The sequence below is a fragment of the Terrapene carolina genome, unplaced genomic scaffold (genome assembly GCF_002925995.2).
Source record: "Terrapene carolina triunguis isolate 2854851 unplaced genomic scaffold, T_m_triunguis-2.0 Scaffold66, whole genome shotgun sequence".
In the NCBI taxonomy this organism is placed as follows: Eukaryota; Metazoa; Chordata; order Testudines; family Emydidae; genus Terrapene; species Terrapene triunguis.
In genome coordinates this window covers 33,073,075-33,099,655 of record NW_020664417.1, presented here as the reverse complement: position 1 = coordinate 33,099,655, position 26,581 = coordinate 33,073,075, and the positions used below count along the sequence as shown (strand labels likewise).

Here is a 26,581-nt window from a genome sequence, read left to right as displayed (position 1 = left end):
TCTGCTTTATTTCGCTATACAGGCAATAAAGTGTGGCCTAATGGATACAGCACTGCACTGGCATGTAGGAAACCTGGGTTCTATTCCTGTCTTTGCCACTTGTTTGCTGAGTGACTTAGTCACATCACTACTCCTCCCTGTTCCTCAGTTTCTCCAGCTGTAAAATGGGGATAATGATACTGACCTTCAGTTGGAACCTGAGGGTCTCAGGACTTCCAGACTCCTTTCTCCCTGCAAGTGGCCTGGAAGCCCCAACTCAAACTGGAGCTTAGCTCCCAGCTCTGCAGCAGGAAGCTTAGAAGTCCTGGGGTTTCTCCAGGCTTCCAGGCACAGTGCCATGGAGTTGGGAGCCTGGAAGCAATCCTATGGCTTGTGGCTCCATGGCAGCCCTGCAATGCAGACTCTCCCAAGCGAGGGAACTCCCCAAGAGTCTGGAAGCTCTGAGGTCCTAAGCACCAGGGCTGCCCACAGGGGGAAGCTGCTTCAGAGCAGGTGCTGTGTGTGAAATTGATGAGAATGAAACAAAACCAAATTTTGAAAGCCAAAATTTCTCATGAACCAGAAATTGAGATTTTTGACAGCTCTACTGCTCCCTCAGAGTCTCTGATTCTCGCCTAGTCCTCTCTGATCTCCTGATGTTCTTTTTTTCAGTACTCTAGAGATTATGGAGCCCTCTATTGGCTGAGTACTGAACTGTGTAATACAGTGCTCTCCACCAGAGCATTTCCCTCCAGCTCAGCTGGGCTGGGCGGAAGGTATCTAGTAATCAGCCAGAGGCTGCTCAAGCCAAGCTGCCATCCAAAGCAAATTTCCATATGTTGCCCCACCCCTACTCTCTCAGAAATTTGCAGCAGGGACCCACTCCCCCACCCCCACCCCTCCAACTCATTCCCAGTCTCCTCTGGGTCTAGGTACCCCTGTGCTCCCTTAACCCTTTGTCTGGAGCTGCTCAGCTCAACCACAATGGGACCCAGGCACCCCTCACCCCATGTACTCTGCATCCCCAGCCCATAGGCAAGGGAGTTTCCCTAGCAGAGGTGTGCTTCCTGCTTCTTTGAGCCCTTGGGGAGGAGGTGGGACTGCTTCCCCAGCAGGCTAGCTGAGGGCTGCTTCCTCCTCCTCTGAGCCCCAGCCAACAGCCTCATCCCCTGCTGCCCATGGAAGGAACCAGCTAGCAGTCCTGAAATCTGCTGCCCTAGGCAGCTGCCTAGCTTGTTTATGCCTAAAGCGGCCTTTAACAGCAGGTTCTCTACAGTTCCTTACTCCATGAATAGTCCCATTGATATCAACAGGACTGGTGGAGAGACTACTCAGCATGATTAAGGGTAGTAGAATCAGGGTCTCCATTTTTACTCAGTGACTAAAAAACTCAATTATTTAAACTCTGGCACGTCTATCAAATAGCTATTGTACCCATTCTACAGTGAGAAAAATGAAGTACAGAGCCATATGTTGCCCAGAGTTACATAGCAAGTAAAGAGAGCCAGAAATAGAACTGAGCACACAACTCCCAAATCCTTGTTTTAAACACTAGAAAACATTCCATAATATGGGACAGAAAATGGACAATACAGTTTAATGTAGAGAAATGTGAAAGATAATGAATGATAAGTCTGTGGGCAATGAACCAAACTAGGGACTACATAAATGGAAACAAGTCTTGTACTATTATGACTGTGGAAAAAGCCTGGAAGCTATCAGCCCATTATCTGGCTTCAATAAAAACAGGATACTGGGGTATCTCAGGGAAAGAAACAAAAAAAAAAAAAAAAAACAAGACTTTTATTATTATGCAAGGTTCTGATTAAAACTTCATAGACTACAGTGTCCTGCCTAGAAATTCCTCCTGACCAAATTTGACCCCTAAATTTGCAGAGCTATGCTGGAAGATGCGTGGGTGGGGTGAACTGCAGGTTGGCTTATCTGATATTTTCTATTTTTGCAATAAGCTGAACTTTCCCAATAAGTTATGTTAGATGGAGACATGAGACTCGCAACAGGCATAGTGATTCTGAAGAGAGTACACATGGGAAAAAATAAAATCAGTGAATTTCAGATTATCTATTTTACCATATAGTATACATTATACAATAGAACATACAATAGATACTTAACAGTAAAAGACAATGCAATTTATTTTAATTATTTAAAGTTAGTTTTAAAAGCTATTATCCAAGACTCTAGGTGCTTGTACAAGCTTAAACATATAAAACCTACAATAAAATAAATAAAAAACAATAATATCAACCAATACTGAGTAAAAATGGTGCTCTTCCTTTCTGAGAGATCCAGAGGGTAGTTATGGCTCATTGGTTCCTAGGGTGTTCTTCTGTGGCATGCCACAGGGTTCCAGCATGTAACCTCTACTGTTTGACATCCATCGGAGGCTTATAGGAAGGCTATTGAAGAGAAGTGGGCTATGATGACAATAGTACGCTTATGAAACACAGTTCTGTCTCCATCTTAACTGACCTAGCTAAGAAAGTTGCCTGACTGCATTAATATCTAGATGGTTCAGGGGCTTGGAGGAATGCTAGCTTGACTGAACCTTAACCAGGAGAAGACTGAGATGATACTTCTAGGAAGAAATGACACACTCGATGAACCTCACTGACAGGAATTCAGCCACTACTCAAGAAATTGCTTGAAGACAAACTGTAAATAAGTTTATAAAAATATAGTGTTTGCAAGCACTTCACAAGTAGCAAAACGGTCTAAATTCTAATGAACTTTATTCACAATGCTGAGTGAAGCACAACAATTAACTCCATGTCTTATATATGAAACTCCTGTTAATACATTCCAGAATGACTTTTGCTTTATTTTATTTTTTTTGGCAATAGCAATTCACTATAACCTCCAGATCTTTTTCTGTAGTATTGCTGCCTAGCCAGTTATTCCCCATTTGGTATTTGTGGATTTGATTTGTTAAAAACTGTCAGTTCATCTTCAATTATTTCCTTTTTCTTTCCCTGCCCCTTCCACTGAAAGTCAGCACATTTTACTACACACGGATCCTAACTAGCAAAATTAGGAATAAGGTGCCAAGTTTAGGAGCATACTTTTGCTGCAGTCAGATGTGGCTTTGCTGAATATAATTGGCATCTGTTTTGGCATGATAGTTCATCATGTGCTTGAAGGGTTCGTCAGTTTCTGTCTTGGCCTCTTAAATTGAAGTTTAGTTTGATTAGCCTTTCATCCTTAGGAATTTTTTGATCCATTTTTCATTTAAAAATAAGGTTCTGTCAGAAATGGCCTACCTATCTGCTGTGTACTCTATACAAAAGACACAAGATGCAACACTGAGGCCAAAAGAGTCAATGTGATCCTTGGATGCAGAAACAGAGAAATAGGGTGGTTTTATTACCTCTGTATTTGGCACTGGTGTGACTGCTACTGGAATACTGTCTCCAGTTCTGGTGTCCACAGTTCAGGAAGGATGTTGATAAACTGGAGAGGGTTCAGGGAAGAGTCACAAGGATGATTAAAGGATTAAAAAGCATGTCTCAGAGAGAGAGAGAGAGAGAGAGAGAGATGCAAGGAGATCAATCTGTTCTGCTTAACAAAGGGAAGGTAAAGAGATGACTTGATAACAGTTTATTAATTTCTACATGGGGAATGAATATTTGGTAATGGATTCTTCAATCTAACAGAAAAAGATATAAAAACAAGATCCTACGTCTGGAAGTTGAAGCTAGACAAATTCAGACTGAAAATAAGGCATACGTTTTTAACAGTAAGAGTAATTAACCATTGGAACAATTTACCAAGGCTGTCAGTGGAGTCTCCATCACTGACCATTTTTAAATCAAGATTCTAGGTTTGTCTAAGAGACAGGCTTTAGTTCAAACAGGAATTATTTTCGGGGAAGTTCTCTGGCCTGTGTTATACGGGAGGTCGGATCAGATGATCACAATGGTCCTTTCCGGTCTTAAAATATATGAATCTATGAACTGCAGGGAGGCCCAGAATGGCAGCTCCTGCTCCAAAACTTCAGCAGCTGGGCTGTCTCATATAGCCATACTCCCTGCTGCTCCCAAAACAAGCCCAAAAGGTTCGTCTCTCATGCTGTAGCAGGGGATTTATTTCCTCTTTTGGGACCAGAGACAGCTGGGAAACATAACTCCCTCATCTCTCCAAAAATAGTGATAAGCCTGTATAGTCTAAATGACATGCATATTGGGTGATTATGGAGGGTTGGGAACAGAACAATATTATGAAAAATCTGGTGATATGAAATATATTGAAATCTATGTAAATACTTGGAAGTTTGCAAAGCTATTAAACCCTTTATGTAGAAGCATTTTTGTCCCTTACATATTAAGGAAATCTGTTATTAATGTCAAAACGTCAATCCTGAGATGTGCTGAGAACCAACAAAATCCTATGGATTTCAATAGGAATTCAGGAAACTCAGCAGCTCACAATGTCAGGACACAAGTCAATGCTGCAGAAGGAAAGGCTGCTAAATAGAAATAGATGTAGAGGCATACACACAATCTTCTCTCAGGAAATGTTTTGTACTGAAGAGCTGTACTGTCTCTGTGCTTCAGTATAGTGTCACTAACCCCAATAAAAAAAATAAAAATAAAAAAAAGGGACTTTGACTCTCAGTGTAGGTATATGGCCTAGTATAATATTCTGGTTGTTGATCTTTGACCTTGATCCTGCATGGTGCTGGGCACTTTTGCCACTCATTGAAATTAATGAGGGTTTTTGGCACTTTACAGGCTTGGCCCCCCAATGAATATTTGTTGGGGCACTGAGAGTTAAGGGAGAAATCACTACTCTGATGTACAGTAACTCTTACTATGCCTAACTATATTCAAGATAAGCAACTTTCTCCATTTTTCTTCTCTCACCCCTCCCCTTCTTGTATTACACTAAAAGTTTTCAGTGTTTGATACAAAATAAATCTGATGTCTTTTTCTGTGAATATTTTGCCTTTCCAGGTTTGACAGGCCTCCCAGGTATACTGGGATAGAGCTGACTGTGCCCAGAGGAGCTCTTTAACCTCTTCCTGACTGGAATGGGAACCTGTCCCACCATACTACCATTATGTTGAAATAATATGGAACTTTCATTAAAATTATTTAGCTTTTATATATACTACTCCAAGTCATCAAATTATTCCCAACAAAGTTATGGGAACCTACAAGAAAGAAGGAGCCTAAAGTTATCTGGTGATTCTCTAGATAAGAGATTTCTTTGTACAGCTAACAGACTTTAGAACTTTCAAGACCCAATGACCTGAATGGATAACACACATGCTTGAATCATTTTTTCCATATGATGATAAAATATCCCAACATATTCAGCAACCTTGTTCCAATATCTATTTTTTTGTAAAAAATATTAACATACCTTCATAGCAAAATATGGACCCCAGTAACTAGGTATGAATTTTCAGACACTTATGTGAACATGCATTACATATCACAATTACCCCTTTTGACAGTGAGATGCTAACACAGCTTTTCATGGTGATCCAATGTCAAGAATCATTATTTTAGTTCAAGAAACACTTTAAAATGACCTTTGACAATCAATCATTTTCTTGATAGTTCTGTTAGCTGAATGTAATCAGTTAAGTATTCCTTGTAAAATATAACCTAGTACTTATACAACTGCTGTATGTTGATTAGTAACCCAAGTAACAGAAATTCTACATACTTAATCAAGTACTGCAGCATACTTTGTGTCTCTAGTTTTGTTAAAAATTACCATTAATGTGGAAGGGAGAGAAGAGGAAAGGCAAAAACAAAACATTTGTGTTAATCAGTAAAGGGTATTTAATTGAAAGGAATTTGTATTGTAAACAGATCGAGTGATCAGGTTAGTATTCAAATTGTTTTCCATTTCATTTGAACCCCCCTCAAGTTTTGGATCATTATTCTTGTTATTGAACATTATATTGCAGTAGCACTATAAGTGAATCAGGTCAGAGTCCCACTGTGTTAAGATAGTAACATATAGTCAAAGAGTCCCTGCTCCAAAGAGCTTGCAGTCTAAAAAGGCAAGACATAACAGATGGATGAGACAAACAAGCAGACCGGGATAGAACATTATTTTTGTATGTAATGTTGTCTGTTTATCATGGTCATCATTTCCATGTAATTAAAAGGATTTAGTATTTTCTCCATAAAAATGTCATGTCTTTGTCCCCATGGTCCACCTGCTACTGAACAAATATTCCATAAATGTTTACAAAATTTGACTCCAGTCCAGTGCAGTGGAATATATGACCTGGGTTACATACTGCTTTAGACCATATAACCTCAAAGAATTTCATGTTTTATCAAAACAGAACACACTAGTCAGTGTCCTATTTGCTATGTGTACTTTGCTGTCTTTATTGGCTTTCAAACTATTAATAGTTTGAATCAAAACATTGTATAGCATGCATTTTAAATTAAAGAAAAATATGATTTTGGTATTTTCTGCTCAAGAAAAAGCCACCACTTCTCCCACTTTCTGCCTCACCAAATAAATCTTAAATGAGTAAACTATGTACAAAGTACACTGATTGCCACATATAGAACTCACTTCAGGGACATGGATTTGTTTCAAACAAGATCATACAAGAGATTTGGGACTGACATCTTTGTAATAGTTAAGAATCATTCAGATATTTGTATCATAAAAATAAGGGCCCTAGTCCCATTTGCTAGGTACTGTACAAACATATGACACATGAGGAATGTTCTGGGTGGCACGGCAGGGCTCAGGCCAGCCCCCACAAGGGGCAGGAAGGGAGCACCACCCAGCCTTGCTCTGCCCGCAGCTCTGCTCTGGCCCTGCCCCCAGCTGGGGCCCCAGCCTTGGACTCTGGCTCCCAGCCCAGCCGTGGCTCCGGCCCAGCTCGTAGCTGCGGTCCCAGCCCCATGGCCCCACTCGTGGCCCTGGTCCTGTTTTGGCCCTAACTCTTGGCCCCTGGCCCTGACCATGGCCCTGCTCCCCGCCCCGGGGGGGGGGGGGGGGAGGAGGGACGTGTGTGTGTGTGTGTGTGTGTGTGGATAGACAGGGGTAAAGGAGGCCGCGATCTAAGTAGTTTGGGACCACTGCAGTAGGCACTACCATCTCTCTTATCTAACTTCTTGCTTCCTACAGGATAGGATATGACCTGTGTTTAGTAATAGCTTCTGCAACATCCCAGGTGTGAAACTTAACGTGCACTGTGATTTTTCCCAGCAGCAACTAATAGGTGATGTATATTTTATCTCATTAAGCTCCATTCTAAATACACTTGACACCAGACTGATGCAACGGCTATCATCATCATGCTTTAGGATTACATTTCTTAGAATCAGTTACCATGAAAGCAAGCATGTTGTAGCAGCTTTTAAAACACTTTTCTATACAGAAGACACCCACAGTAACTCTCTTTGGCATGACAACTCTTGCTTTTGACTCAGCTTGGATAGGTTAGTATTATACACTTATATGCCTCTTTTCATATGCAAATTATAGAAAACTGGTCACACATCCATAGTTAATGAGTTCTGTTTTGAACCTAAAGCAGGGATTCAACCTAATTGTTTTCTACGAAAAATGCAATGCATCTTTCCCAAACTTACAGCGCTTACTCTGAGTACAGAGTAATAATGGTTTGCCTGAGAATTTACAAGTAAATGAGTTAAGATTAATTAAAAACTGGGTTCTTTAAGAAATTTAACATCTGTGTCAGTCTTTTCTTTGCCCAAATGAGCCTAACAGAATAGCGCAGACACTTAGAATCATAGAATATTAGGGTTGGAAGAGACCTCAGGAGGTCATCTAGTCCAACCCCTGGCTCAAAGCAGGACTAACACCAACAAAATCATCCCAGCCAGGGCTTTGTCAAGCCAGGCCTTAAAAAACCTCTAAGGATGGAGATTCCATCATCTCCCTAGGTAACCCATTCCAGTGCTTCACCACCCTCCTAGTGAAATAGTGTTTCCTAATATCCAACCTAGACCTCTCCCACTGCAACTTGAGACCATTGCTTCTTGTTCTGACATCTGCCACCACTGAGAACAGCCTAGCTCCATCCTCTTTGGAACCCCCCTTCAGGTAGTTGAAGGCTGCTATCAAATCCCCCCTCACTCTTCTCTTCTGCAGACTAAAGAAGCCCAGTTCCCTCAGCTTCTCCTCGTAAGTCATATGCCCCAGCCCCCTAGTTATTTTCGCTGCCCTCCGCTGGACTCTCTCCAATTTGTTCACATCCCTTCTGTAGAGGGGGGACCAAAACTGGACACAATACTCCAGGTGTGGCCTCACCAGTGCCGAATAGAGGGGAATAATCACTTCCCTCGATCTGCTGGCAATGATCCTGTTAATGCAGCCCAATATGCTGTTGGCCTTCTTGGCAACAAGGGCACACTGCTGACTCATATCCAGCTTCTTGTCCACTATAATCCCCAGGTCCTTTTCTGCAGAACTGCTGCTTAGCCAGTCAGTCCCCAGCCTGTAGCGGTGCAAGGGATTCTTCCTTCCTAAGTGCAGGACTCTGCACTTGTCCTTGTTGAACCTCACCAGATTTCTTTTGGCCCAATCCTCCAGTTTGTCCAGGTCACTCTGGACCCTATCCCTACCCTCCAGCATATCTACCTCTCCACCCAGTTTAGTGTCATCTGTGAACTTGCTGAAGGTGCAATTCATCCCATCATCCAGACCATTAATGAAGATGTTGAACAAAACCGGCCCCAGGACTGACCCCTGGGGCACTCCGCTTGATACCGGCTGCCAACTAGACATTGAGCTGTTGATCACTACCCATTGAGCCCGACAATCTAGCCAGCTTTCTATCCAGCTTATTGTCCATTCATCCAATCCATACTTCTTTAACTTGCTGGCAAGAATACTGTTGGAGACCGTATCAAAAGCTTTGCTGAAGTCAAGATATATTACATCCATTGCTTTCCCCATATCCACAGAGCCAGGTATCTCATCATAGAAGGCAATCAGGTTGGTCAGACGTGACTTGCCCTTGGTGAATCCATGTTGACTCTTCCTGACCACCTTCCTCTCCTCCAAGTGCTTCAAAATGGATTCCACTTCAAACTTTTCATATAGTTAAAATTAATTGAAATCTTATGCACAGGTTATATTTGAAGAAATTAGGTTATTAAAATAAACCATTAACAAGTGAATCCAATTGCTATGATTATATAGGTTAGCCAGACAGACAGGTCAAAAATGTAGGTCAATTTTAAATGGGGCTATTGTGACGCCAGAGGTAACTACCAATCAACATCATGCAAATTAGCTGTAGAGGAAGGAAGTGATTCTATGAAGGAGACTGGTCACAGGTAACCAAAGTACTTATTGACAGAATACTGGGCCCAATTGTCATTGCTCTTCAGAGATTCTGTGACTGCATACTAGCTTGGATATCAGTTCTTGAAAGACTTCCTGTAGCACTACTTCCTCTGCACCACTGCACACTGAGGTAGTACTGCTGGGGAAACTGAGGCAGGAGCCCAGGGGAGCCCATACTATCTCGAGATATTGAGACTCAGGGACTGAGTCTCCTACCTCCCCTTTAACATAGCACCAGTCTTACTAATATAGATCTTGAAACCCGTAAGTCAATTGCAAATTAAGGGCCAGATTCACCAGTACACTTCGGCTGCTTTGGGCTTCCGTGGTGACGCAAAGCAAGTGTAAACCTAGATCAACTGGCTTGGTTTACTCTGGCTAGTTTATTGTACTGATGAATCATTTCTCAAAAGTGACATAATAAAAAACAACAATTTAAGATTAATACTACATATCATCAAGATGTTAAAAATATTGCAGGGTAGCATACTCTTTGGGTTTCTTATTTAGTGCTAGTGTATGTCATTTTCAATAAATTTAAACACATTAAGGAAATTCCCTGCCAAAAAGCCCCCACACAAACAAAAACCTGCATTAAGGTGGTGTTGATGTTGAGAGTGTGTGTCAGTAACATAGAATAAAAAAACATTACAGGGATTCTGTAATTATCCCAAACCCAAGAGTTACAAACCCAGGAAATTCAGAGTAAAGGTTACACTTAAAAGAAATCCAAACATATTAAGGTAAGAAATGCACAGTTAAGATACCAAACTCTGTCCTGTAGTGATATCATGAAGGAGAAAAAAAAAGTGTCTTTTAATGTCAGTGCCTTAATAGTGTTGTACCCATGTTGGTCCCAGGATATTAGAGAGACAAGGTGAGTGAGGTAATAGCTTTTATTGGAGCAACTTCCAACCAAGAGTTGCTTGTTTCTCTCACCAACAGAAGTTGATCCAATAAAAGCTATTACCTCACCCACCTTGTTTCTCTTAAGAGTGCATTTTTTATATCTTGTTTGGATTTCTTTTAAGTCTGAATTTCCTGAGTTTGTAACATTTGGTTCTGGGATAATTACAACATCCTTGTAATGAGTCGGTTATTCTTGCATTATTGATACATACTCCCAACCCCATTTTCATCATAACATTTCTTTTTCTGGGAATATATATTGGGCTTCAGAGAATGTGAGATTTTTGCTTGTGAATACTATAAATCCAACGGCATTGGAAAATGAAATAATCATGTTAGCTGTTGGGTAACAGTTTTGTAGAATTAATTTACTATAGTGCCACAAGCCCAGGATATAAGACAGGGTGAGATCAACTCATCTGGGCTGGAGAAATGGGACATGAATGTAAGGGGGAAAAGCTATAATTCTGGGAAAGCGTTTTTCCTCACTGCGCTCTACTAATCTCCGGTATTTCTTGTATTTCTGTGGTGGTTAGTTCCTCTCCAGTGGCACTGATGTTGAATGCGGATTAAAAAAATGCAGTCTGCCCAAAGTAGTCATTTGAATACAATTATTTCAGATCTGAACAATTAAACCATACTTTTCGGTGTGAGGTTACTGATTAGACACAGGTTTTTGGTAGTCTGGATTTTATTTATGGTCTACCTCTATTTAATTGAGGTGAAGAGGGATGGGTGCATAAATGCACAGGAGAGCCCATTATCTCAGGAAATATTAATCTTTAGTGAGCAGGGCAAGGGCCAAGAGGGTGGGCCAAATTCCTTTGGGCAGTGTCAGAGCTCCTGGAGACCAGCTGTAGCTCTGGGGGCTACGATTGATCAATCCCAATATCTCTAAGTAGCACAGCAATTGTCCAGGAGGTGGCCGAGTACTGCTTGTAAAAGGTGGCACCAGCTGGAAATAGGCCTCTTCCTGCAATACTCCCCTTCCCTGGCCATGAAAATATCACCTCTCTCCCCTTTTCTTTTGGGTTATTGCATGCTGACTTCTATTGCCTCATTCCTCTCTGTTTGTGTGTGGTTGCAGGTTGTACATCACGTTACTGTAGCGTGTTATCTGTTTGTGAGGGTACATTCTCACTCCCACTCTGACCCTTGTATGCTGGGTAAAGGTGCTGGAGGGATGTAAAGCGCTCTAAAAGCCCTGAATCTGACTGGTGGAGAATTCTCTCTGTGCAGAAAGCTGCAAGCTGTTTTTGGTGGACCCTCTTGCAAACCCTGGTGTAGGAGCCCAGATGGTAGGGGCATCAAGACTGTAGCTGCAGAATATAGTGCTGCACAGATTCTAGGGTGCACTGCCACCATAGGCAGCTCCCAATGCTGTCTAAGTTATGCTGTGGACCACTTTGGCCCCCAGAGCAGGGCAGAATCAGCAGGGTGTAAAGGTGTCTTACAGCCACTTTAGCCCCTCCTCTCCCCCTACGTTGCAAGATCTCTGCTCCTCTCTTAGTACAGCACAGCATCTCATCCAGGATTTAAAAACAACTGCACACATTCACATTGCACAGGCACACTTGGACTTTAAAGCAATTGTGCTGGTTTCCTCTTTCACAGGTACAGCCTATTTGCTCAGTATGCATGGTGTCATGGTTCACTGACTTGATGTTTGTTTCACAGGGTCACAACTTTAGGCACGTGGCAGTGGCAGAAGAAGTTCTATCCCTGCTGAGAGGAACTAAGTATTGGGGGATGGCACAAATCCAAAGTTAAGGGTAATACTTTTTCCTCCACAAATGAGACATTAATCTATCTCTTGTGGAAAAGAGGGCTGGATTCAGAAGGCCTAACCTTTGATGGCTAGGCTAGGTGGTTTCTTCTTGCAGTAGCCTGCTCTGGACTGTAGGCATTGAAATAACAAGGGCCTGGTAGGGTCTTGAGTTTAAACAGGATGTTTAAGCCCGGGACACTTTAGCATGCTCTGGGTTTGAGCATGAGAAGGTGTGAGGGAGCAGCTCAAGTCTGCTCTTACTTTTTCACATTTCATTTCGGGCAGGACAGATTGCCTCTAATGCTTGTCTCTGTCCTCAGTGGATCCTGCCACTTACAAAGGAAGGGAAACTAGAACAATGGAAACTATACTGTAAACATATGAGGAGATGTATGCTGAGAACATATTTCACAAGATGAAGGCTTTATTTTAGTAGGCTTACAAAAATTTTAGATTTAACAGAAGTTTTTCTTATAATGACTTTAAATTCCTGGATTTTGTATTGATACCATAATGTGAATATTCAGTTAGAGTCTGCAGCTAGAACATGTCATCTTCTGAATTTCAGTATAGCCCTTCCCTCCTCCAAATACATATCCACAAGCACACCCACACCAATTAGTGTGTAACTGTAAAAACAAAAAGCCAAGTTCTTCTGCACCTGAACTATGTGATGAAATTCTGGCTCAAAAAAGAATCATGATGTCATTCTAAAACCTTGTGCCTAAGCCACTCATCCTCCTTTTAATGACCACAGAACTGTTTTGTCTGCTTTTCATAGACATGCAGAAAATAATTAGGAAGATTATGTTTTTAATATACCAGTAATAGTTCTGACCATGAACTAAATACTGAAGGATTTCAAACTTCATTAAGGTAAGAACAGCTGTTGTAGCCTGCTAATCACTAGTGCTTAAGTTTCTCTTACTTACAGTCACCTGAATACAGTTAACACACATTATTTTGGACAAGCCACTACAAATAATGTTATCAATATTTCATTGAAGCAGTAAGTCTCCTCTGCATTCATAAACCACTGAACCACATCATTGCTACTTCTTTTTGGCTGTATCATCTTTATAGTTAAATATAAATTTATCATTTTTATAGACTATTGAACATAAGCAGAAACCAAATATCACTCACTTGATTCTACCAATGGTTCTCAATGCGTTACTTCTCCTCATTAGTACCTTGTTACAGGCCATTGATCAGAATGGTTCTTTTGGTTTTGGCCAGCTGTAAATTCACAAGTCACCATACCCATTGTAGAAAAAAAACCTATGAAACACAGCACCCGGTAGACACAAGGCTTTGCATGGCTGATGAAAACAGACACACAATTGGAAAAAATTTGGACTTTAGAACAAGCCCTGCAGCACTTATCAGTGAGAGTTTTCCAGGGTTTCTACTGAAGTCAATAAAATTTTTCCCTGAGTTTAGGTACAATTAGGTACAAGTGATTGAATAAAAGACTAGAACACCAGCCATTAACCTGAATTTCTTTTGTTTTGCGGCTTTAACGTAATATACCAAGAATAACAAAAGTTGTAATATCCTTTCATTTGGTATGATTTTAAAATGAACTACATGGGTCTTCTTGTACTCAGCTGCTTGGAATTTAATCCATATCAATGAGAAAGACACATTAATCGAGGTATAGTCACAGTTCTGGCCATTATTTGTTTAAACACACAATGGTTCTAGGGCAGAAGGTTTGCTTTCAACAGCCAGCAATTTAGAAAGGAAGAATAAAAACCATGCAGAAATACTCACAGCTTTGGTTTGGCAAGGACTGGTGGTGGTTCCTTTGTGGGTGAAAGCAGGACATCTGGAGCTGGGGCAGATTTATCACTACTAGCTTTGCTGTTAATCACTCCATTTGCTTCATGACTGGGATGGATGCCATTGGTTTTCTTCTCAGCAGAGTTGAGCTGTAACTGAACGGCTGCTATGTTGGGTCTAAATTCTGTGTTGTTCACCTGTTGGCTCTCTGTATGCTTCTTTGGAGGAAGCTCAAGAGAACTAATCTCAAGAACTGGAGGGGGAGGTGGGAAATGTTGGAAATCATCACTGTTGGATTCTCTTGTTGACAGCTCATGGCTAGAGCTTTCAGAGTTGGCTAAAACAAAAAGGAAGATAATCCCTGTCCAACAAGTCATATTCAAACTACATAACAGATACTTCAACACATATGCACAGTGTGCTTTTAGTTCATTAACGGTGAGATCACTTCACTTTTGTTATATATCATAACTACGCCAGCTGGATATTCTTTCTGAAGCTCTCACAAATATTCACGCCAAATTAGATATGCTACTGACTATTCATTTCCTAACTACCCATGATGCAGGTGGAATAGTTGCTAGGTAGGAATGAATGATTTACAGTTATTCAAGGACAGCCACCTGAATGAATTGCCTGCGTTGGAATTTTGTTAGCATTCACTGCACATATTCAACAACATACATGTGAGTGGTTAGTATACTCCAAAACTTAACTGCCTGCATTTCTGTTTTAAATTTTACATAAAATATAAGGATTTTATTTTCATTTTTGTCAGCATAATTTCATCTATTTTCTTTTTGCTTCTGCTGCCATCTAGCCTCAGAGTTCTGATGTTAAGGAATCTGTCTAAACTTGGTTACATTATTTTTCTAAACCTATCTTGCATAAATAAAAATTATTATTAAGAAACAAACTAAAATTTTGTTCCATTTGGTGCATTCCATCAGAGTATGGCAACACACTTTGTAATATAGCTTCATCCATCAACTAGGTAGATATTTTCCCCACTTTATGGATGAGACACATTAGCCTCAAAAATGTGTGTGATTAGCCCAAGATCACACTGGACACCAGTGACAGAGCTGGAAATAGAACTGAGGTTTCCTAGCATCTCAGTCATTTGACTTAGTTGCAAGAAAAAATTCCCTACATGACCCACTAAGAAGCGTGCTCTAACAGGGGGGTAATAAAGATGGTATGGATTGGATTCATTTTTGTGGGTTGCTGGTTTTAGTACTGAGAACTTTTCAATAGACTTAAGTTTAAGTTCCTTAAAAAAAAATTATTTCTTGTATCAAGAGAGTAACAGACACATTTTAATGAACATAAATCACAGAATCATAGAAATGACGAGAGGTCATCCAGCTGAGCCCCCAGTGCTGAGGCAGAACCAAGTAATCCCTGACAGATATTTATCTAACCTGTTCTTAAAAACCTCCAGTGATGGGGATTCCACTGCCTCCCTTGGAGTCCTATTCCAGAATTTAACTACCCTTATAGTTAAAAAGCTTTTCCTAATATCTAACCTAAACAAATAACAGCCTTTTGACTGGTTTGATTTCTGGCTTTCACACATTTTACTCCAGCTATTTATTCTTTAGGGTTCTATTTATTCAATCCCATTTCTACTTGATATTTTCTTCATAATTCCCTTGTGATGTTACTTTTTCATGTTCATATTGCTTTATAATCATCCCTTTCATTAACACTTTGGCTGCTTAAATAACATCTTTTTGTTTATTTTATTCCCCTGTGGTTTTTTAGGCTCACTAAGCACATTAAAAGAGTGTTCACATGTCTGTCTGCATTGCTGCATGAAGAGGCAACTCTGATTCAGCTGCAGCTACTTGATAGTACTTGACCCTCTCTATTAGCAGCTGGATTTCTGGAAAAGATTTATAGGAGTCTGTATGGCTCCTTTTTAAATGTCTTTTGAGGATAAATGCAATAGCCTTCCCACATCTCCATTAAGGACAGCTTTCAGACTCAGAACGTAATCAGTCAGTGCTGGAAGATGTGGGAAGACTCACACAGAGATTGAACAGGAGATGCAGCAAGAAGTTGCCTAAACAAAATCTCTGTCTTGCAGCAACTATTTTCTACAAAGGAAGTAGCCAGATAACTGCCCAGATGTCATATACGTTAGACTAGCTAAGAACAGCAATATACAGTTCTTCTGTCCTTTTGACACATACCTGAGCAGACGGTAAGTTGTGCACTGCTTGTCACTGACCCATATTCATTTGTTGCTGTGCATGTGAAGGTTCCTGCATCTTCAGGAAAAGTCTCTGCAATTACTAATGTACATATCTCTTCTAGAAATGAATAGAGAGGAACAAACCAATGATCAGTTACGTAAAATGCTGTACACAGAGTTGTGCATTTAAATATTTCAGTGCATTATGAGACAGACAGCTAAGGCTCAACCGCTAATCACACAAAGTATATTGCTTTAAAAATGGTTGTACATCCTAAACAGATAGCTCAATAAATCTATGTTTTCAAAGGGGCCTAAATCTAACCATTTTTCATGCCCAAAGTTTTTTCCGACTCATATCTGTGTACACAAAAGCTGATTTTTGTCCACAAATTGCCTTTGCATATGTAAATAATCTAACTATCCAGTTTCCATATGCAAACACAGCTTGCATACTTTAATCCAAGTCATATCTACGCTTTTTTGCTTGCAGATTACAATATGTGATTAATCACGATTAATTTTTTTAAGTTAATAGCGTGAGTTAACTGCGATTAATCTACAGCCCTAATAATTCTACAATAGTTTCTGGAAGCAGATTTAAATAATCCCGATTTTGCACAGTTCTCATGGATAGTTTCATTCTAAGGCTGCTCTAGACAATTGGGGCAGGTCTACACTTAAAATGCTGTGATGGTGCAGCCGGATAGCTGTAGCGCTTCAGTGAAAACACTACTACGCCAATGGGAGAGCTTCTCCTGTCGGCGCAATTAATCCACCTCCACGAGAGGCAGTAGCTATGTGAACAGGAAAAGCTCTCCTGTTGACATAGTGCTGTCTACAGTGGGGATTAGGTTGGTATAACTGCATCACTCAGGGGTGTGGATTTTTCACACCCGTGAGTGACAGAGTTGCTTATACCAAAATAAGTTTGTAGTGTAGACCCAGCCTTAAAAGCTTCCTTTCATAACACCCATTTTATAACACCTCCCCATCCCTCCACACAGGTCATTGACTATTAAACACATACCACATTTTGAAAAGACCCTGCTTCAAAGGAAACAATTTTACACTCTAATGTAGAACTCTGCATATTCATCTGATTACCAAATACTACAACTGACAACCCACAGAGTTGGAAAAAGCAGCAGAATATTGAATTTCATATGGGAATTAGTGTATGGAAAAGAGCAGTAAGGCTGGGTCATTTACTAAAGCCTTCTCTTAGGTTAAATAATGAAGCTTTGGGAGTCATTCTTAAAGTTTCATTGAGGGCAGCAAACCAACGTCTCAATCAAAATTAAATGATTTTTCCTTTTTAAAATTATCATGTATCCAAAGACTTCCTGTGTTGGAGACAGGCTGAAAATGAATGACTAATTAAAAGTTTGGCATAGAATTTTTATTTTTTTTTCCAGACAGTAGAACACTTTTTTCTTTTTTTTGGCAGCACAGAACAGTCATTCTGTGTAATTGCAGTAAAGGTGTCTGGTTGTACTGTAGCATGCTGGATTTTATCTTACCCAGATGAAGATTAATGACTCATGAAAGGTCTTATCAGGTAAGTAATGGGTAACACAAGTGTCGTTTTGAACTTCTGAGGTCAGACTTTTCCGAGTCTTGGTGTGTTTTAGGAAGTGAACAGTCTAAGTAACTGTGTGCTATATTGTTAACTACACATGAATCCAGAAGGATGTAACAATCCCTTGGAATGGAATTTGATATGAAAACCATGCTGCTTAGTTTCCTGTTAATGAACAGAAGAATTCCAAGTACTGAGTATTTCGGTATAACAAATGAAAATGGCAAACACCACATTTGTCACTCATGTGTTACTGGACACAAAGATACTAGCCATCTAGCAGAATTATTTTACTTCTGTAAGTGCTTATATAACAATACAATTTCTTAAAGTGATTAACAAGGGAAGCACTGAGAATTTACTTCTCAATAATGGATTGATTTAGTTTACTATGTATTCTACCATGATACATTTTATCTATTTAAGTAAAATATTTGCAAATACTATATTGCATTAATAATAAATCTTGTATAAGGTAACAGTAATTACTATATTTTACAAACTGACTATTTCTGGGCTGGGTGATTGGACAGTCAAATAGAATTGTGTATTTTTGATGTTCCATTATGACAAAATCATGAGAAAACTGACCAAAGCTAGTCACAGTAGCTTCAAAAACCTCTAAGAGCATCTGTCTAATTAAAAGATATTTGAGGGGTAAGCAAACTGCCATTGGTGTCAGTGGATTTGTTCCCCAAAACCACGACTGTTTTTGTCCCACCAAGAATTCTTGCAAAAGGTTTTATTAGCAAATATTTGTATAAAACACTGGAGTAAAATATAAGTTCATTGTATGTAGGAATTAGGCAAATAACTCCCATAATAGAAGCTGGATAGCTAGTTCTCTGTGTATTTAGTTAAGTTTTAAATACTGATCTTGTGCAATTATTTCTTTCCCTGTTGCTGTGTTAAAAAAAATCCAGTGATTTGAAGTAAATAATGTCTGTTCTATTTCCAGCAATCATCAGCTGACAAATAATTTCATCACAGAAATGTGTTCCAGACAGCAGCTCTGAAATGCTGTTCTCAAGGCCTTGAACATATTTAACACTTGACTAAATGAATACAAAAGCATTCTGTTCGCTGAAACATGTAAAATGCTGAGGCAAGCAAGCACTTGATTATTTTGTCAGTTGGATAACAAGAAGGGTTGTATTTCACAGGTTGATCTTTTTTCATTTATTGCTTGTGAGACAGAATCGTCATAAGGGAGAACTAAATGTAGCTAAGAAACCCCTCACCTCTGACCACTATGTCTGCAATTAGTATATTTTCTATTAGATCTTTAGGGAACAAACCTCTACCCATGTCCATGTTGGTATTTCTGTTTTTAGTGTTCTGGTTCTGGAGCATTTTTACTAATTTCTCCCTGATGTAGTGTTTTTCAGAGATAAGCATTTACTTCCCAGAATGTGTGTGCGCATCACATGAAAGGTGACACTTTTCTTTGATCTGCAGCTTTGATTTTCAACTTTGATCTTCAGCTTCCTCCATTGTGATGCACACGTAATCCTGGGAAACAGAGTTTTTGGCCATGATGCAATGTATAGAGCAACAGCTCTATGGATTTCATAGTTCCAAAGCCACAACAGAGTTTGCCATTTAAAAAAAAACAAAACGGGTGGGTAAGCACAGTGGTCATTTTCTGCACTGTGAAAAACCTGTCAGATGTAAACCTGTCTCCTATTTCTAGTCTTGGTCCTTTATGCCCTGAGCCACCGCAGATTAAGAAAGCAATGCACTCAACAGGTCCCCTCTAGTAAATTGGGAATCTGTCTGGAAGGCAGGGAGGAACAAGTAAGTGTAGAACAGAATTAAATTGAGTGTGACGAGAAACCACAGAGTTCCAGCAGAGACAAAGAGGAGCCTCAAATAAAAACAATAGATAATATCAGCTCAGTCTTGTGAAAACTCTGAACATTTGGTAATGAAAATAATGAAAAAGTTAGTTGACGCCTTCTCTTTTATGTAGGGAATTCTGATCACTATTGCTGCACCTCACTCCCACCTACACAGCAGTTCCAGAGTGATTTCAGCCTGTATTCTCATGGGCTCTAAAATTAGAGATTAAAGCTTTACACCAGTTGAAAAATGTAGTGTTAAGATTTCAGAAGACATGCAGCACTGACTAACTCTGGAGATAGTTCATGGGATAGGAGCCACAAAATATTTGGTCAGAACTTAACTGAGGAGAGGTGTGATGGTTAGCAAAATGGTATAGTTTAGGGGCCTGATACCTTATGAGCACCAGAATGAGAAAACGGCTGTTCATTGTGAGAAAACTGAGAATACAGATTCTTAGTGGTGTTGGGCTCTTTACCAGATAGGACAATATGTTTTAACCATGCCAAGCATCCTCTGCCAAACTACCCCTGGAAACAACTTAATTCATGAATATTTTAATCAAGACAAAATAAGGGTTTTTTTTGGTGGCAGCATAGGAAAAAAAAGTCACCCCCTAGGAATTAGCCACCAATGCTCTTGCGATGATCAGTTTTTGGGTGAGAAGATAGTTTGTTGTAAGATTTCTCTCTCCTACTTTGCCACTGTCTCAACCTGTGCAGAGAGTAACTCCATTATGCCTAATGTGCATGGGGATGGAATAATCTTACATTTTTGGATTTCACAAAGAGTTGAGAACATTCTGAAAATAGAGAGCTGTACATTTGTTATACAACTAAATATATGTGTGTGTGTCAGAGCCTGTATTGCAGCATAACTTGTAATTGACAATTGACTATAAAAACATGCTAATAGGTTATAAATACTTTACAATAATTGCTATAACATGTATTTCCAATTATAAAGTCCCTAAGAATATAAAGAACTAGTGAGCTAACCTGGGACTGGGAAGCAACAACATGCCAGCACAGCCTGAGCAGTATGATAAGGACAAGGACAGAATACAAAATACTGCAGATATACTGGGGTAGCAGAGGACAGCTGACAGAAGAAAACTGAGGTAGTGTAACTAGGGAGGTGGATCAGAGTAGCAGGGAAAGCTGGGCTTCTATTATCTCTAATCCAATTATAGTTTCTCGCTCTAATCTAGTGATAGCTTTAGTTTATTTTACATTTACCTTTCATTTCTGAATGTCGAGTTACCCCTCTGAATTTAGATGCTGTTGACCTCATGTTCTCTTTTCTTTTACACAGTGAAGAGCCAGAACCTTAGCTGGTGTAAATTGAGATAGCTCTTTCAACTTGGGTGGAGCTACTCCAGCTGGGATCTGCCCTATAATGTGTATACTTATTTACTGAGAATTGGTTGTATTTTAAGTTTCACCAACTATCAGAAAGAAAAGGCTGAATTTTGGGGCAGTACTGTTACATTTGCATTACCTTCTCAGTTTCAAACTTAATGCAGCCATATTTGGAAATGTTGTACAGGGCTATTTCTTATCATGCACCCTTGGGCTACTGTAGCAAAACATGAAACCTAGAATGCATGATCCAAGATAAGTGATGTCTATCTTCTCAGAGGTTTTTGGTCAAATTATGCAGCATTGTGCTTTGAAAGATTTTATGTGCAGCAATTTTCTGGAAATGTAAGAAATTATTTTATATAGTTTTCTTCGTACATGCCTTTAGACAATTGTCTTACAGTAATTCAATACAGTTTGTGGCTGGCTCCAGACAGCTGAGTAATGACCAAAGCATCAACAGCTGGCAAATGACTCTATGGGCTTTTTTTTTTTTTTATCCCCAAGCAGACTGTTCTTTGAAGTATTCAATCAGCATAAAGTCAAAATGTCAAAGAAAGAAGTACAGAGCAGGTAATTTGACAAACTGTGATGTTGGCCCTAAGTAATCTGACTAGTTATTAATTCACAAAACAGTCTGAAGAGATTTGTGATGCAGCCTGATTTCCGTCTAGACAGAGAAAGGAGTGTAAAACACATTAGGCAGATAGAACAGAACAGTGACAAGAAAAACCTGTTTCACAGTCTCTCAGCTGTATGAATTTATGGAGATCTCTGCTCCTATTTCATTATTATTGACCTATAAACATCTAGGACTCACTGAATTTGCATTGTAAGGTTTTTAGTCACAGTCGAACACTAGCTATATAGCACATAGGATATGTGTAGCATCAAAATATTTCAATACATTGCTGAAACTGCATCCACCTCAAATTTTTGAGTACCTCACATACTAACACAGATTTTCATAGTTTGTCAGCTTCCTCACACTTTACTCAGTTCTTGTGCATGTTCTCACTGCCTGCATTCAGCAGCAGTTGAAATTTGCTTGCTTATGAGCCATTTCTTTCACAGGTATTGGTTTATCTGGTTTTCTAGAATCTGCATTGCAACACAAAGCAACAAGAAGGATCCACTATATTTCTGGAATCAATTCAGCTGCTCATTGTAAAAAATGCAGTAAGGCTCCTCAACTCTCAAATTCTGCTCCTCACACAACAGGCAAAGTTAAAGTTCTCCCTATTTGGACAGATTCTGCTAATTTGAGTCATATTCTCTATACACATATAGTGTTTGATGCTGCACTCCTGAAACCAGTGGAAGCTTTATCATTAACTTCAGTTGGTGCAGAATTGGACTCACTGTGGGGAATATCACTGGGAATAGTAGAAACCAGAAAAAGCTAGTTCAACAATGGTACATGCAGAGAATCTCACATGGACACCAATGAGAGGGTGTTCCATGAATAAAGCTGGCCAGACACAGAAATGAGAGCATTCTGCACCTTCAAAGTGATGGTGTAGTACATTCCAGAGAGCTGGGGAAGAGACCGTCTCCTGAGTCAGAATCTCTCGTACTATTTCCCCATCTTTGTAAAGGTAGTAGTTTTAAAATAATAATGACAGTAAATCAGTATTTATTTTTAATTATTACAGTATTAACTTCCTTTCAGTTGTACTCTACTTATATTTTAGCTATTAATAATGCCACCACCACCTAGCTCTTGTAGAGCACTTTACAAAGGAAGTGAGTATCATTATCCCCATTTTACAGATAGGGATATGGAGGACCAGGGAAGGGTAGTGACTTTCACAGGCTCACTCGGCAACTAAAGGCAGAGACAGGAGTTGACCCAGTTCTCGAGTCCCAGTCCAGTGTCTGTCTTATCCAGTAGATCACACAGTCTCTTAAATATAAGATAATTAGCTCATGTAGCACTATTCATCTTCAATGAGTGGTTAAAATTGCTAAAATATGCAGAGACTATCACATCAATGAGAGTTAATTCTGACAATTTTAACTGGATGTGAAAAAAGCAAAAGGGAGATTTGTTGGTGAGCTGTAGACTTCCTAGAAAACTTTGCTTTAAGTTTTACTTGCTTCAGAAACCTTGAGATGTGCTGATGGGGTGAGTGAATAAAAGCTACATTTAGGAGATACAAAGCAGATGACTTGGTAGTAGAGAAAAGGGAAGCTACTTATCATGTACAGTAACTGGAGTTCTTTGAGATGTGTTATGGTTTGCACATTCCACTGATGGTGTGGCATGCACCTCACGTGCTAGAGATTGGAGTCTTTTTGGCCAGCAGTACCTAAAGGGAGTGCATGCACTTTTCAGTTCTTGTGCTCTGCTGCGAGGCATATAAGAGCAAAGGACGATCACCCCCTTTCAGTTCCTTCTCACTACAGAATCTCTTACGATAGGACTCTGAAGAACGGATGCAAGGGTGGGATGTGGAATGTGCATACAGACAATACATCTTGAAAAACTCCAGTTTCTGTAAATGTAAGTAACTTCCCTTTCTACTTCAAGTGATTGTCCATGTGCACATTCCACTGATGGTAACTCCCAAACAACTATTATATATCGGAGGTAGGAGCTTGAAGTAGTTAAAACAATTATGGAAGGCTTCTGTTAAAGGCACAGTGTCATGAACGTGTGCATTGATACCCAAGTAGCAGCCTTTCAAATGTCTGATATGGGTAAGTTTCACAGTGATGTGGGCTGACATAGCTTGCGCTCAGATGGAGTGAGTTCTGATCATGGATGGTGAGTCTACCTTGACCACCTCATAGCATATTTAATGCAACCAGAAATCCAGTCAGATAGTTTGTGAGATGACATTACTGACCCTTACATCCTTTCCATAATACAAACAGTCTTGGAGATGTTCTAAAAAGTTTCATTCTATTTAGGTAGTAAGTAGGCCATGGTTCTCCTCACATCCAACACATGCAGTGTTGCCTCTAATTTGGATGTGTGAGATTTTGGAAAGAATACTGGTAAGTGTATTGGCTGATTGAGATGGAAATCTGCCACTACTTTGGGAAGGAATTTATGATGTGTCCTCATTCCTACTCTATCCTGGTGGAGTACTGTAAACAGTCATTAGCACTTGAATCTCTCCTCTTCCAGCTGAAGTTATCACTATCAAAAATGCCATTTTCATTGACAGGTGCAGCAGGGAAGAGGAGGCCATTGGATTGAAAGGTGGTCCCATGAGGGCTGCAAGCTCTAGGCTCAAGTCCAAGGAGGAATTGGTTCTTTGATAGGTGGGGATTCTTTAACTAGGCCTTTCAGGAATCTCACCACTGTCATATGACAAAAGACTTTATAATCCTCTACTGGTAGATGGTGGGTTGACTCTGCCGCTGAATGTACCTTGACAGAGCTGAAAGACAGGTTCTTGTTTTGCGTTCAAGTAAGTAGTCAAGAAACTGAAGGATTGAGGAGTGATGTGGAATCAATTATTTCTGATTACCCCAATGAGAAAATGCTGTCCAATTTGAAAGATAAGTTTGTCTCGTTGATTCTTTTCTACTGCTTATCAGAACTTCTCTAACTGGAGAGGACCAAGCCTGCTCTACTGACAACATCCATCCGGCCTCCATATGAGGTGCAGGAGTGGTATATTTGGGTGTTGGATCTGACCCTGGTTCTGAGATAACAGATCAGGCAGCAGACATAAGGTCCTGTGTTGAGCTACTGAGAGTTCACTAGATCTGTTAACAAGAAGTGTCTGGGCCATGCTGGAGCTATGAGGATTAGCTTGGTCAAGCCCTGTTTGAATTTGTGGAGCACTTTGGGAATTAATGAAGTTGAAGAGTAAGCATACATCAGAACTCCTGATCATGGTACCAGGAATGTGTCCACTATAGATCCCTGACTCTGTCCTCCTTTTGAGCAGAATTGGACAGCTGTATTTGCATAGATTGGCAAAAAGGTTGTGATGATGTCTGCCAGTATCCTCTCTTTGATTTCCCACTCATGATTTGGGAGAACGTGTCTGCTGAAATTGTTCACTCTGCAGGCCAAGTAAGCATATTGCCGGTAGGTATATTCAATGGTTGATGTACCAATTCCAGAGTCTGACTGCTTCCTGGCAAAGTGAGGAACATCTGGTCACATCTTGTTTGTTGATGTAAAACATGATTGTTATGTTGTCAGTCATTATTGGACCAAGTGTCCTGATACTAGGGAGAGAAAAAACTCTCAGGCCTTCTGTATGACTCTAGGAGATTGATGTGCATTCTTTGCTTTCTCAGGGACCATAGGCCCTATGTTGTTAGTTCATCTGTACAAGCACCACATCTCTGTAAGGAAGCATCCATGACTACTGTTGTGGAAGATACAGATACTCTGAATGGGACCCTCTGCCTGCATTTGATGGGTCTTTCCACCATTTCAGTGAGAATAGGATCAAGGGTGGGATGGAGACAAGCTTGTCCAAGTGATGTTTGGAGGTTGTGTAAACAAACTTCGGCCAATCCTGCAAGCATCAGAGGTGAAGTCTGGCATGCGGAGTAGTGAATGTTCAGGAGACTACGTAGCCTAGGAGGGCCAGGCATTACTTTACATTGGTATCTGGATTTCTTTCTAGCTGAAAAAGAAAGGGAAGACAGTTTCTCAAATCTGTCTTGAGGAACAGGAGGTGGCAGAGTCCAGGATTGTGCCAATGAATTCATTCCTTTGGACTGGGGTTAAGCTCAGTTTCTCTTTGTTGACTTTCAAGCCTCACCTCCTGAAAAGATTGAGTGTGATGGAGATGGCTTTGGGGGGTCTGAAGAGGCAATTTTCCCCATAACAGCCAATTGTCTAGGTAAAGATACATGTTGATGTTTTGTCTCAAGTAAACTGTTGCTAGTGATAGCACTTGGTGAATACCCTTGGTGCTGTGGAGTACCATCTGGTATTGCTAGTGGTCCTGTACCACTGTAAATCTCAGGTACTTCCTGTGGGGCAAAATGATGGAAATGTGAAAGTATACATACTGAATTTGGGAGATGCAAATCAGTCTTGTGACTTCGGTGTCATGATTATTGATGCTAGGGTGACGATCTGGATTTTTAATTTGTGAATGAAGGTGTTGGTGTTCTGCAAGTCTAGGATGGGTTGCCAGCCTCTCTTTCTTCAGGATTAGGAAACTGTTGCTAAGGAAACCTTCCCTGTAAGGAACCCTTCTATCGCTCTGAGAGAGGGGCGGGAGGATCTTGTGACATAGTAGATCCTTGTGAGAAGGGTCTCTGAAAAGAGACAAGGAAGGAGGTTAGGGGTAGGCACTGTAGAAAACTTGATGGAATAGTCATGCGTTATTGTATACATATTGGTAAGAGACCCAGTATGCCTGAAGTGAGCTAACGGTTTTCTGAAGGGGAGGTCATAAATTTCTGGAGCTGATGGAGGAAGGACATCTCTTGACCATCCCATCAAAATGAATGCTTCTGGAACTGACAAGATTGGGAAATTTGTGGTGGAACAGTGGGTTGTCTTCTCCTATGGAGATGCTGTGGTTTCCTGGGTTGTTCTGAAGACCTTTGGTGGTAAAAGAGTTACTGGATTGGTCTCCATGAGGGATACTTCTGTTTCATTTGTTTCCCCTTAAGAACTTGTATGTACTCTGAAGGAAAAGAAGGTGTCTCATGAGTCCTTCAGTGCGCTGAGGGCCAAGTCAGTTTTAGAGCTGAGCAATATGACTGCTTTTAAAGGTAAGTCCTCCACCACTGTTTGGACTTCTCCATGATGCCAGATATATGACAACAGCCATTGCCATTGAGCTGGCAGCCATATCTACTGCATCCAGTGCTGCTTGAGACTCTTCTGGCTAGAAGCTAGA

General features: G+C 40.2%; 1 protein-coding gene across 6 annotated transcripts in view; it reads right to left on the bottom strand.

The window, feature by feature from the left end:
• The window catches only part of PALLD (palladin, cytoskeletal associated protein), a 321,293-nt gene that overhangs the window by 155,228 nt on the left and 139,484 nt on the right, over nt 1-26,581 (bottom strand). For all 6 annotated transcript variants that reach the window (XM_024194956.1, XM_024194963.1, XM_024194971.1 and 3 more), the window contains 2 exons: nt 15,961-16,080; nt 13,754-14,099 (listed from right to left, as the gene is read on the bottom strand). In XM_024194956.1, the coding sequence (XP_024050724.1) occupies nt 13,754-14,099; nt 15,961-16,080 (466 nt within the window). The remainder of the gene's footprint in view (nt 1-13,753; nt 14,100-15,960; nt 16,081-26,581) is intronic.